The following is a 14,709-nucleotide window of genomic DNA, read 5'->3' as shown; positions in this document are numbered from 1 at the left end:
ACTGACTCTGCTCTAAGACTTCTTGCCTCCGTTATTGATTGAAAGAGAAAGAATGGGTCATTCTAGTGAGTTATGGTTATCCCCACAACTCTGTACTTTAGTAACTGTTTTTCTATTTGAGACCCAACTCTAAAGGCTAAACGACATAGAGATACAATTTAAGCCAACATCCTTACATGCAATTCAAATTTAATTCTGACTGAAACATTTCAGCAGTATAAATCTATAAACAGGAGCAAGGAGCTCCATGGATAGCCATGTGGGCCTGTGGCTCTAGGAGAGGATTTTTTTTTCTTTTTCTTTTTCTTTCTTTCTTTTTTTCCCCCCCTCTCTTTGGGAAACTCATTTCCTAGAAGCTTGGATCCAGGAGAGAATATGCAAGGTGGGTGGAGGTGGCTTGTCTCCATTCTGTGGGAACACATGTTCCCTGGCACGGAGAGCAAAATCTGACAGACCAAAATGTGAGCGTGTATGTGCGCGCGCGCGCACAAATCCATATACATGGAGCTGAAAATAAAAGTCATCTATTTCCTCTCAAAAAAGATTATTTCAAAAGAAAAGGAAATATGTATTATTAGTAATAAGAATTAAGATGCCCATGCTGTCTTTGTGCGTGCGCCCTTACGTGCACATGTGTTGGAAGTGTTAGCCTTTGACGTTCCAGGCTGTGGGGGCTATGAAACTGGAGGGGAGGTAGAAATGGCCAAAGAGATGAAGCTAAGATGCATCACGAGGGCAGGATTAGATTAAACATAAAATTATCATGACAAGTGAAATTAGACTTATTTGCAGACCCTGTAAGCACTACCTCTCAGGAGAACGGGATCTGTTGGTGCTCTTCTTTCGCAGTGCGCACGGGGGCCCTTTGCTCTGACTGCTTCCTGCTGTAATGCAAAACCACTTTCCAGCAAAGAGAACGTACAACAGCCCGAAGGTTAAGAAAAGAGAAATATTCTGTGCACTAGGAAATGCATGGAGGCTGAAAATAGGAGGAATACTACCTAGCAGGGATATAAGTAAGAACTAATTTGTATCTTAACTAATGAAGCTTAGCTCTTAGGTTGGGGGGGGAAAAAAAAAAAAACGTTTCAACCAGTTGCTATAATAGCATTTTCCAGCAGAGGGCATACTTTACATTGAAATAGATTTTTAAAAGAAAACCAAGAGGTTTTCATTTGAAATTTTTTTAACTTCAGTATTTTTGGTTTCTAAATGGTTTAGAAATATTTTAAAGTATTTAAAGTGCAGAGAATGTTAAATATTAAATTTCTCAGTCCAGTTAATATTTTTGCCTTATTAGTAAAATATTCAAGTTGTGATTGCAAAATGAGGCAGTTTTTCCATGACTTATTGACTGGTCTTAGATGCTATCATTGAAAGCAGAACTGTTTTTGCAGGGTTGTTTACAAAATTATTACAGAAAATTGTATCTTTAACTGAATGAGTATCATTTTTCCTTCATTCCAATAGAGTTAATATGAATAACTGCTTTTCTTTAACAGAAGTAACCAGCATTTTCTAATCTGTTTCATAACTAGCTTTGATATTTTCCCTCTAGGAAATAACACCTATATAAAAGTTAACTAAACTTATTACATAATAAAACTACAATCTTCAAAGCCTCTTTAAGCAGCAACTTCACGATAATTTAAGATTTCCTTTCAAGATTCATTTCTTTGATCTAATAGAATCATTCTCACAATAAATGAAAAAGTAGTAGCTACTATCTATATTAGAAAACCTAAATAAAAAAGTTAAATTACTTATTAGCAGTGGCTGAGGATAGATCTGGGGACCAACCTGTCTGACTCCATAGCACATGTTCCTTTCACGGCAGCACTGAGTCTCCAATTGACTCTATCCTATCTGTTCTATTTAAAAATCATAGATATATGAGTTTATTCATTAGGACAGAAATAAGTTCAAATTGACCCACCGCGAAAAGCATAAAGAGTGAAACAAGATATTCCTAAATAATCAATTGCAGGAATTCTTGGCTTATAAACTCAATAGGTTTGTTTACTTTGGGCATCATATAAGCACTTTTTGATCTGTTTTTTTGGGGGGATGTGTGTGTGCAACATGATTTTTTAAAAATGAATGCAGGGAGAAAATCTCTGCAGGAGACATTTTCGGTGTATGGGAGATACACTATATTTCCTTTTATTATTAAAGTTATTTCCTATAGAACTTTTATTTCTATGAAATCATAAAATATATATATCAAATGCATAAGAATTTGCTGCCTAGGAAACAAAATTATTTTTGTGTTGAGAAACTGAAGAGTTATACATCCTTAAAATGACAAAGAAATAAACCTCTATATACTCACTTGTATTTTCATAATGATATCTAGCAGAATTATTGCAATTCATTTTGTCCAACAAAAATAGAAGTGTTTCTCTTTTTTGTGTGTGTAGAAAAAAAGTTTCAGTGTAAGTGTGGATGTTTTAAAAAAAGTGAAAATCTATGAATAAAATCTGAAATATAAGTAAAATAAAACAATCTCTTTTTTCCTTGCAAAAATAAGTTGTTTCAAGATTGATAGAAAATTTGACATTACAATGAAAATGTCTATATGTTTTAAAACAAATACAACTTCATTTCACTTAAAAGTGTGGCCACAAGATTGTTTGCTTCTTTACAAGGCTTCACACAGATCATTAGCCATGCATGGTATTGGGTAAAAGGCATTGGAATATTGGGCACAGAATCTGTCCCATTCTAGCTGTGTGATTTGGATAAATGATTTAACCTCTCTGAGCTGTGGTTTCTCACCTATAAGTTTGAGGTGATAATGAGTATCTACCACATAGAATGTTGAGAGTTTAAAATATAATTTACATTACGTCTGCGAAAGCTTTGAACTCAGTGTCTTCCTGACACATTGCAGATTTACTTGTTAAAAATATTCCAAATAACGAACTTAATTAATAACACCCTATTTTTGGTAGCAATTTTCTTTAATATTCACTATTTATGCACATTGCATTAAATAGCTCCTCCAAATTGTATGTATGTTAGAATAAAGCTTGAGGAAAATCTTGACTTTACATGTACGTGGAGCAGGTTTAGGATTATGGTTTAAATGCTTGTGATTAGAAAATAAAATGGAAATTAAATATAATTTCCATTTGCATTACGTTTAGTTGGAAACTTAAAGGTACAGTGTTAGATTTCAGATAATATTTGTTAGTATTGCTCAGTATTTTGGATATTGTCTTCAGTTCTCAGTACCATGTTTAAAACATCAAATGAAAAGCACGTCAAAATTTACCTTTTTGCCTCAAAAATCTTGGTCTATATTTATAGATCTAGAATTATCCTTGCAATGACATTTTCTCCATCTCATTTTACACCTTGCCTTTTCCTTACAAATCATATTCTTTTTCCATCAGTACATCTGCCCGAAACACTCTTATACTTGACAGTTCTATCCCACACTCGCCTCTGAGCTTCTAACAAGGCATACCTCTGGGGATTGCAAAGTGCCACATTTAAAATCTCTCAGTGAGATGTATAGGTTTTCCCGTGTGATCATCAGGGATTCCTCAAATCTGAGTTTTAGAGCTAATCTACAACAACTGATGAGCACAGTATTTTCACATTAGTATATTTATGTTGTGCTAATGTGCTTAAACAGTATGTGTGTCCATTGAGAATTTTTCTACAAATTTCCTATTAGCTTTCTTTTAACTTTTATCTTATATATTTGGCTGGCATTGGCTGTAATTCCATATTTTCTAAGCTAAATAGGCTTATCCAGATTGGAAGGGTGATGTCATAGATTTCACAGATGCTCACTGGAATACTAGTAGGCAATAAAAAGGAAAAAGTTACTGATATAAACAACAACATCTAGAATGGCTCATGCTAAGTTAGAAAGCCAAATGTAAAGGCTGCCTATTGCATAAATCCATTTATATGACATTCTGGAAAAGGCACAGGTATAGGGACGGAAACCAAGTCAGTGACTGCTGGGAACTGACTACAAAGGGGCTTGAGGAGACTTATGAGGTGACGAGAAAATCTTGACTGTGATGGTGATGACGAGACTATACATTTGTCAAGCTCATTGAACTATACACCTAAAAAGAGTCATTTTTACATTGTGTTAATTATATCTCAATACACCTGACTTTATAACTGGCTAAAGCAAGAGAAGACACCTGTAGTTTTAAGGAGTTGTATATTGTCTATTTTCAGGGAAATTTTATTGATAACATAGTGTGTGTCTGTTTTTCACCCATTTCAATTTCCAGCCCTAAATATGTGACAACCAGACTAGTTTTAAATAGATAAAGCCTACTTTAATGTAATGTATTTAATGCATTTGACAACATTAGTGTGAAATAATAGTTATCTAATAAGTATTATGAAATGTTATTAATTGTAAGATTATTAAATGAAGGTTGTGCCTTTGCCACTCACATTAATTGTAACTCTTTAATAGAAGCTTAGTGTAATTAGAGTAAAGAAACAAAATAATTTCCAACCTCACATAAGCTTCTAGTAAACTGCAGTGCCAGGCTTTAATGATAATCTTTCTGAGTAAATTCATTTTGATGTTTTAAAGTTATGTTTATTACTGAGCTGCTCTTTTCAAAACTAATCATTAAATCCATGTACTTTATTAATTTTTTACTTTATTAATTCCCTACCATTTTATGTGACAATAACTCAGTGGTTCCTATATAATATTGTTTGTTTTAATGATATTGTCAAGCCTACATCTTCTGTTTTTGGACAAAATTTACATGTGGGGGGGTGACAAAAGTCATAAATTCTTACAAATTTGCATTAGCTCTCATACTGGACGTATGGTACTTTAGGTAAGTATATGTATTTGATTCACTACTCGGCAGCTTCTCATCCACAGTGGAGGTTTTAAATGTAGCTTGCCAGAAACTCTTACCTTTTATTCATAACTGTCTGGGTGTGCCTTCCCTTCTTGCATTGAACTGTATGTACTGTGTTCTGTAGAGGTGTGCAGTTAAAATACGTTTATTCTCAGAAATATTTTTAAAATATTTTAAAATGTTTTCCTTTGCAGAATCAGACACAAGTTTGGCAGAAGGAAGTGTCAGCTGCTTAGATGAAAGTCTTGGACATAACAGCAACATGGGCAGTGATTCAGGCACCATGGGAAGTGATTCAGGTACTGCCTAACTGTTGTGTAAACCTTAAAAAGTGTGAAGTAAGACACCATATAGTGGAAAGCACGGGGCTGTTCATGCCCTCCCTAATGTATTTATGCAATTAAACCAATTCTTCTACAGTGGAAGTAGTTTTGGAACTTTGCCATTCACTTCTTTTTAAAGTACAACTTAACAAAAGTATTAGAATCAAGCTCTTTAATTTTGATCCACTACATAGCTCTTTGGTCTGTCATATGACACATTCCATATAATTATTTCATCTATTTTGTTTATGAGCTTTGTTTTGATTAATTTGAATGTTTTTAATTCTGTACCCAACTTAGCATATTTTTTCCAAGCCCAAATTTTTTATTCAAATAAACTTTAAATAAAAATTTAGTTCTATCAATAAGATGAGCCTGACTCTGTAGATAACTGCAGATGACAAGAGTCTCTCTTTAAATGAAAAACTAGAAATTACATGTACAGTTAAAGAGTTTCAATTTGTATAAATATCTCTTACATAGGAGTAGAGTTTACAAAATATTTTTGTCACTAAATGAGACAAAACATTTTTACTAGGTGTTTTCCAAATGGCTCTCTATATTAGTTGACTATCCCACCAGCAATAAATCGGAATGCCTCCCCACACTTGAGCAATCTTCCTGTTACCAGATTTCCTAACTTTTGTCAGTTTGCTTGATTTCAAATCCCTTCTTTCTGTTTGTTGAATGTGCATTTCCATTATTATTACTGAGCTAAAATGTTAACGTTTTAAGATGGGCGATTGGTCCTTGGACGTCTTTACACACTTTTTTATATTTGTCTGTATGTTTGAAATATTTTATAATTAAAATGAACAACAAAAAAATGCTTTTCAATGTTGCCAGCTAAGAAGCAGTAGAAAACTTTCAAATTAAGAAATTACTTTATTCTTTATTTGTTGTCATTGAGTTTCATAAAAACATTTAGAAAATATTGTGTACTTCAGATTATCTTGCATTCTTAGAACTATAGAAATTTAAATCTACAAAAGGTCTAAGTGTCAAAATGATTTACATAAAGATCCTCATCTGCCTTAAAAGCTTTACAAATTGGAGTATATCATCTCTTATTTAAATATCCTTTTTCTCAATAACACCCATGAATCCCTTAGAACAAGTTGGTTTGTGAAAACACAATTCACCAAATGTCGGTTATAACTTTAACTTTAATTAAAAAGAGTTAAATCATTTTCTGTTCAATTCAGTGTTTATTAAGTTCTTGCCATGGCTTATTTCTGTGAATTATATTTATTCTATGCTTCTTATATAATTGTTTATTTTAATTATTAAGTTTTTATTAAATGCTATTGATGCTCGAACTCAAAATGTACTCTAGCTAATATTTAACATTTTTATGGGTTGTTTTAAGCTTCTGGACTTTACTTAACCAAAGTTTTATTTGTCTGTGTAAGGGCTTTTCAACAATATTCATTCATTCAGTAAATATTTACTGGCTATCCTCTATGTGCAGGGCATTTTGTCTAGTTAGAGCTGTTAGTAAATGTAACCATTTACTGATTTTCAGTCCTCAATGTGGCATGAAAGACGTGATAAATCTAAGTGCAACCTATTTTTAAAAAGCAAATACATTTTCAAAGGCAAATACATTTGAAGACAAACACATTTTCAAAGGCTACCCGCTGACATTTTTAGATGGGGTCAGTGCCTAGGGAAAAGAATTGTTTTGCATAGTGGATAGTAAAATTCTGAAATAATAAAATTATGAAATTCCTTTCTCTTAGGTGCATGACATAGGATGAAATAGAAATCAATTCAAAAAAAGGTTTAGATGAATTGCAAATTGTTAAATGCATATGGAATCACTGAAAAGTATTACAATGTTACAATGTTTGGGATTGTATTTGAACCTTTGAGGTTGACATCAAAAGGACATTATTCTACATGTCCTTTGTCCACCTTCAAAGGTTACATAATGAGCCATAAGGTTACATATGACCTAATGCCATAACATATGTTCCTTTGTGGAAGTATTACACCATAGTAAAAGATAGTGATGATTTTTAAGTTTATTCTAATTATACTATGGAAGGCTTTTTTTTGTTTTCTGTTTCTCATTTTGAGAGCAATATACTGCTTCTCACAAAGTAGCAATTCTTTTGGCAATACACGTTGGCCTGATATATAGAAAGTGTTTCCTTACTATTTCAAGGTAATACCTATTAATATTTGTCCAGCTGAAATAGCGTATTTTTTTCTGTGGTTACATACTATAGGTAAAGGAATACTTTTTCAATTTCAAACACATGCAGTGACAGACCTTTTCTCTCCAAGAATAACTCAGCTGTCAAAATCAATGTGAGAATGAAATTTGCCACATGGTGTAGTTCCAATAGAATGTTATTATTTAAACCCTATTTGATTTCATTTTTTGACCATTTGTATGGTATAGTATAATTTTAAGGTCTTCAATCAATATTGGTTGTAGAGAAAGGGCACGCTGTTATTCAAAGCCTGTGCATATTTAAAATACCATTTTTATTATTGCATGTAATTGATTTTACTTTTCTAAGAGAGCCAAAAAGAAACAAAAAACAAACAAACAAAACCCAAACAGTTTTTATAAGGGAATTGGCTCCTGGCTTATTGACATCAGTCCAGTTCTCTCCTTCTGGTGACAGAGAAGAGGAAATTCTCTTTTCGTTGCTTATGTGTATAAATTCCCCTATCCCTATGTCAGAAGATGTGATAAGGCAAGAACCAGGCTGAATATTTAGCACTCATTCAGCTCTTTTTCTCTGGATGCTTATTCTCACAATGAATCCAATTCTAATTTTTTCCATATTCACTCTGTTTCTCTTTAAAACTTGGGATCGCCCATCAAATTTCCTATACTGATAAAAAAGCAAGGAATATTATTGAGCTATCTATCTAATAGCCATATATTTTTAGTGGTAGCAGTATAGTGCCCTAGACTATGAAGTTCTTGGAGACAGGACCGTATTTTTGAGAGTGCATGGATATAATAAGCACCCAGTAAATAGTTACTGCAGAATAAATTGATGGTACATGACTAGTTAAGTGGCAATGAAATGTCATGACTTTGATTCTAGAACTAAATTTGAACACAATAATCCTTTCAACATTCTAAACCTTCTTAAATTTATTAGCGCAATAAATATCAAATGCGCATAAGTTATATTGATGTTCGACGCACCTGACTTAATTTTAGATTTCTTGGGAAAGAGACTTCGAAAACTTCTCTAAGTTTCTCTTTTTAATTTTTGTAACCTAAGGATATAATAATAATCATGAAATATGAAAGGGAAAATAATGATATAAAAATGTGCATGTAGCAATTATAAGGGAAGCAGAACTTTATTATTATTTTTAAATCTATGTAAAAATGTACCTAGAGGGAAATTAAAGAGAATTTGCTAATATCTTTTAAACAATTTCCTAGACCAAATAGCAATTTAGCAAAAGTAAATTCCTGGATTTTGGTGTTAAATGTAATTTAAAATACATCTTTCTTTGCAAACATTATGGCTTTTCAGAAAAAGTTATGTGATAAATGCTTGAAATATAAGCGGAATAATAGGATTTTGATCATATATGAAAGCCACTTAACGAGAAGTAATGATATTCTTAAATAAATTTGAACCTTCCATAAATATAATAGAAGGTGAATTATTATATTGCTGTAGATTTCAAAACAAGCATGAAAAGAAACCTTGTAAATTTATATTTTTAAATCCTGGTGATCTTGAATGAGTTTTTCCTGAAAATCACATTAAATGGATCAGCAGATGATTTAATGATAACTTAAATGTTTTGTATCTGTGTTTACTCATCCATACAGAAGGCAAATTTCCTGTCAGTTTAGTAGATGACTCTTAGTAAGTGGTATTTGGTGTGAATTTTCCTACCTGTTCAGATTGTACTATCACAAGTTTAAAACCAGTTAAACAGAATCATCCTTTTGCTGAAATGGAACCATCAGCAACTTTTTTGAAGTTAATGGTATTATGTTAGTTTAGTTTTATTGCAATCGTTGATAAGAGAAAGAACACTTACTTCATGTGTAATGAAATACTGATAAGTGCTGTCATTTCATCTTTTCTTATGATTACGGAAAGCATAAGATAGGCCTTTAAATTGATATAATATTTATTTTACTGCATTCCACATGATCAGTTATATGTTTTCAGATCTTTTCAACCTGGGTAATATAAATAATATGGTCACATCTAAACAAAATGTATTTAAACTAAGATATGTTATGATGATTTTATTCTAATATTTATAAAATTAATGTATTTTAAATTTAGAAATCTAGATTAATTGGAAATATTTTTAATATATTGTGCTTTGATTTTCAGGAAAATATGAATACATGGGGATATTCATATAAGGAAATGATAAAGATCACAATTCAAAATTAAATGGAAAAATTAGTCACAAGTTTAAACCAACAAAATTATTTTTTATCTTTCAATGAAAACATAGAAATTAAAAAGTCTTGTATGGGAGGAGTTCTTCCCCTTCTCCATAAATATTGGTTATATTTAATCTGGTTGGTTCATATGCCAAAAATGGAAATTTTTTTGGTGACTTTTAAATATTTGAGGTAGATAAGATAGATACAGATAAGTAAGTAGATGATAGATAGATAATAGGTAAAGAGAGAGAGAGAGAGAGAGAGATGCATCCATATTTTTGGTATTTGGTTGTCGGACAAAGTTTTTTAAATGAAGGAAAGTAGCATCAGCTAATAAAAAGTAAGGGGAAATGTATAACCCCTTGGTTTCTACTTACCCAGTTCCTCTTGATTTGCAGACGGAAGGGCTAAGAGAAACATGTAGGGAATAATGGCTCAACAAAGAAATGGAAAGTCTGATGCATTAAGAACCATAACCGCCAATCTTGCACCACAGCCTTTTTTGCAATTTCCCCTTGGCTTTGCCTCTTCTGTCGCCCCATTCCAGTCTTATATCCTGTTAATTCACACCCTCTGCACCTCCACCTCCCAGGCCATTTCCATGAGTGCCTGGATTGCATTCTGCAAATGCCAACAGAGAGCTGACACTCATTGAGTGCAGAAAATAAAAAAAATGGATTGGTTTGGACCATACATGAAAAGGAATTTAAATCACAGAGGCCTATGTTCGGTTTGAGGCTTCCTAGCCTTAGTTATTTTGTTGCCCATTCTCTTATTTTATTTTCCCTTATCTTCCATCATTTTAACTTCCTTCAGACGAAGAGGAAGTGGCAAAAAGAGCATCCCCTGAGCCAGAACTGAATCTCAGGCCTTACCAAATGGAAGTTGCCCAACCAGCCTTGGAGGGAAAGAATGTCATTATATGCCTCCCTACAGGGAGTGGGAAAACCAGAGTAGCCGTTAAGATTGCCAAGGATCACTTGGACAAGAAGAAAAGAGCATCTGAACCAGGAAAAGTTATAGTCCTTGTCAATAAGGTATTTAAACGACATATAATATAACATTGTCTATTTTCATTTTATTATTTTAAAGCATTTGTATAGTGACATTTGTAACAAAAGATCACACCGATATAGTTTAATTGGGAAAAATGTCAAAGTAAGTATTTTATTTTAAATCTTTGTTTTTCTAGTTATATGTAATATCAAAGTTATTAGTCTTTAAAGTGGAATTTTTCTATAAAACCAAAACATTAAATCAAATGTAACTGATATAGAAGGAGTATATTTACCCAGATATTTTAACTAATTTAAGTTATCACTGCATGTGAACATAAACGACCTCAAAATGTCAGTGGAATCTAGGATCAAATATTGTCTTCTAGAATCATTTAACTGTTGGCTCTTTGTCAAAGGTGGCAAGTGCTCTTTATCCAGAATATATATAATTTGGTTTGAAGATAAAAAGAAAATTAAGTAAATATTTAGCAGATTTGTATCAAGTTAAATAGATAAATAATTTTCAAAGATTTATATATATGTAATTATATATATATATATATATATATAATTATATGTATATCATTTAAATGCAACTGAGGTTTTCCTTATTTCATATATTGAGATATTTCGAGGCCATCTTCATATACAGGTATAAGTCTTTCATTTTAAACAAAATCTAGTGATTTGAGCTTTATTCAGATAAATGACAGTTCAATTTATAAACTTGTAAATCAAGGATATTAATATTTACCATTTTATGAAGTAAAACTAAATATACTTTTTCTATGACTAGAAAGTCTTTTTCCCCATATTATCATATTACTTATGATAACTAGGTTCTCAGTTATATCATTACAGAAAATATAATAATAGACTATTAACTTTCCTGTATATTTTGAGTTTCTATTATGATAAGAGTTTTAGTTGCAACCTACTTTTCAGTACTAAAGAAACACACTCGAAATCCATGATCTGAATGATTTCTATCATGTAGTTCCAAATGCATTCTGTGTGTATATGCTAAGCCCAAAGACCTCTCCTTTGTGCTTGTATGCCCATTATTAGATGTTTTATTTCTTTTGTGGTAACGGTGATACATTAAAATTTTTGTCCATAGCTTTTCATATATTTCCTTTATTAAAGATATTATCTTTTGGAATACAGTAAATCTAGGTGTGAATACTACTACCTACCAGTAGTTTGACCCTAGACAAATTACTTACTTTTCAGTTTAGTTTCCTCATCTATAAAATGAATAAAATAATACTACCCTGTGCAGTTGTTCAGAAGTTTAAATTAGATAATCTATCTAAAACCTAGGAATGACTCAGTGTATACTAATTCTTCCTCCTACTCCTTTCTTCTCACCTTTATAACTAATGAAATAGATTCCTTAACCAGTCAGCAGGGTTTTAAATGTCGTTCAAAAAACAAACAAACAAACAAACAAAATTAACTAGATTTGAGAACATGTAAACTGTTGTTCTTAATACTGTTTGATCATTCTCCTATTTCTTTAAACTCATTCTCATCATCTACCCTCCCAAAGAACTCTTCTTCCCTACATATATATCTCTCTGTTATGCCCCCTCCTCTAAAACACATAGCCTCAAAACCGAGGCACTATTCTTGATACATCTGCTTCCTTTACTTCCTTTATCAGGTCACAGCATTGTAGACTAAGAGAGTTGAAAAAGGCCTTTAAGATTCAGCTTTTATCCATTGCCAAGTGACTCTCTAGCCTCTGCCTGAATAACTTCTAATGTCAAGGAGATCTTCCTTCTAACAAGACAGTTCGATCCATTTTTTGAACAACTGACACTGTTTGAAAGCCTTATATGTATTCATCAAAATCTGTTTCTCTGGGATCCACATTCATTGGTTAGAGTTCTTTCCTTTGCAAATATATAGAGTAAGTTAAGTTTTAATCATCTGGTCTGATTACAGCCCTTCACATGGAGAAGGCAGCAAGTATCATGTAGCTCCTAAGTTATTTTTCTTTTCTTTTTGTTCCCTGGGATATCTCCAGGCCATTTTTTTAAAAAATAATTCTTCATAAAACATGGTTTTCAAACTTTTCATTATCCTAAGTGCTCATACTCATACATTTATCTCATACCCTCTTAAAAACAGTGTCCAGAGTTAGACAAAATACTGTAAATATAGTCTTATCAGTGCAGAGTTTAGGAGAAGTGAGATGTGGCATTTAACCCATGACTTGGCTTGTCTCTCTCATCAGTACTCTCATCCACAGACTCATCTGGAGCTTGCTAGAACCTAATGAGACTAAATTCTTTTCATTTGAAAATTTGTTATTTTTGTGCAATTAATTTTTGAGCCTAAACATAATTACTTATGTTTATTTCTTCATACCATTCATGTTGATTGATCATTTCAGGTGTCAAGTTTTTGTGTGCATCTAGTATGCTTTCCTTTTTGTAATAATTACTCGTCCTCTCAGTACTATATTCTAGTCACTAATCTTTCATCCCATTGGATCCAGGTGATCGTTATGAATCCAAATGTGCAGCCATGTTTAAATGTTAAATTATCCTCATCGTTGTATTAATTGCATTGTTATGTAGACATTTAAGGACATGGGTCTAATTCCTGATCTGTTTCCCTATTGTTTTTCCCTAAGAATCATTAAAAGTCCCTTCACTAGTTCTTCAATCTATGTCATAAATTTTTGCTTTATTATCCCATTTCTTTGAATTTTCAAGTAATTTCAGCTTTAATTCTTTTTGATTGAGTCAGGAAATCTCTGACCCAGTAAGGCAGCATAACCTGTATTCTGTATTTGGCTCAATAGCAAGGTATTATAATCTTTGATCTCGAAGGAATCAATTCTGTTCCTTAATACCATTTACTTTCATCTCCCTTTCTCCATTCTTTCCAAAGTTATCGCCTTCAAATACAGGGAGAAATGAAAACACCACCTGTGTTCCCAGACTTTCTATTTCCTATCTAGGGCTTCAACATCATGAGAGATAAATCCCAGGTTCCTTCAGATGCTATGATGCAGCCCCATATGATTCAGCAGAAGTGGGTAGCAGTTGGGTTTGATTAGTCTTGGCAGGCGCTCTGTCACATCTCAGGAAAAGGATCCAGGAGGACCACACACCTCCCAATTAGCCATGTCAGACTAGCATCTGGCTTTTTCTCTGTCCTTCAGTAGGAAGTCAATGCCACCCAGAGTGAGTATCAGGATTTCCAACACCTGCTACCTCTCATGACAACTTTTTTCGTTCTGTAGACAAGAAGACACTGCTTCTTTGAAAGGTCTTGACTCACCTTTTATGGGCAGAACATCAGGTTCCTATGTCACTCAATGGTATAAAGATTCTTAAATCATTCGGTAGCATGAGGGTATTTAAAGACAAATGAAATGCAGATCCTGTCTTCAAGGAATCTATAGTTTAGGAAAGAGAGATGTGTATTAATAATATAATAATACTGTGTTACACTTTACATTATCTTGTTAAAATCATGTAGCTACTCTTTGAAGTAACTGTAATTAACCCCATTTTACCCATCAGAAAACTGAGGCTCTAAGGCTTTAGTTAGCCTGTCAGGGATCATCCAACAAATAATCAGTAGAACTGAGACTTGAACCCTTTTCTTCTGAAGTCAACTTGTCTCTTTCCACCATACTCACTGCTAGAATAAAAGAATGGGGGAAATATTAAGGAAGTGTTCTGAGTACTGGCAATATGTCAGTCTCTATTTCATTTAATTTCACAACAACCCCACCACAGGTTAACATTATCCTCACTTAATGTAGAAATGGAGATGAATGAAATGATTAACTTGTCCTAGGTCACACAATAAGCAAGTAACTGGAGTAGTTGTCTTCAGAGCCAACTTTCTGGATCATGCTGTTTCTTTCCACTAAGTTTAATTTTAATTCTTTTCCTCAGAATACTTTTTTCTTAGTTTATCACCTCTGTCTTCTGTAAGTGGAATGAAAAAAATACAGTTGACCCTTGAAGAACATGGGATTGAACTATATGCGTACACTTATACACAGATTTTTTTTTTCAGTAAATACCATAAAGTTATTTTCTCTTCCTTATGATTTTCTTAAAAACATTTTCTTTTCTCTACCTTACTTTATTGTAAGGATA

The 14,709-nt window shown here is 32.7% G+C and overlaps 1 protein-coding gene across 1 annotated transcript in view; it reads left to right on the top strand.

Annotated features, from left to right (window-relative positions):
- Positions 1-14,709, top strand: part of IFIH1 (interferon induced with helicase C domain 1) — a 51,370-nt gene that overhangs the window by 18,226 nt on the left and 18,435 nt on the right. Inside the window, exons 4-5 of the mRNA XM_039855820.1 lie at positions 5,054-5,158; positions 10,398-10,618. Of these exons, the coding sequence (XP_039711754.1) occupies positions 5,054-5,158; positions 10,398-10,618 (326 nt within the window). The remainder of the gene's footprint in view (positions 1-5,053; positions 5,159-10,397; positions 10,619-14,709) is intronic.

This window comes from Pteropus medius, unplaced genomic scaffold, assembly GCF_902729225.1.
Source record: "Pteropus medius unplaced genomic scaffold, Ma_sr-lr_union100, whole genome shotgun sequence".
Classification (NCBI taxonomy): Eukaryota; Metazoa; Chordata; class Mammalia; order Chiroptera; family Pteropodidae; genus Pteropus; species Pteropus medius.
Note: the sequence above shows the minus strand (reverse complement) of the source record. Positions and strands in the feature narration are given on the sequence as shown.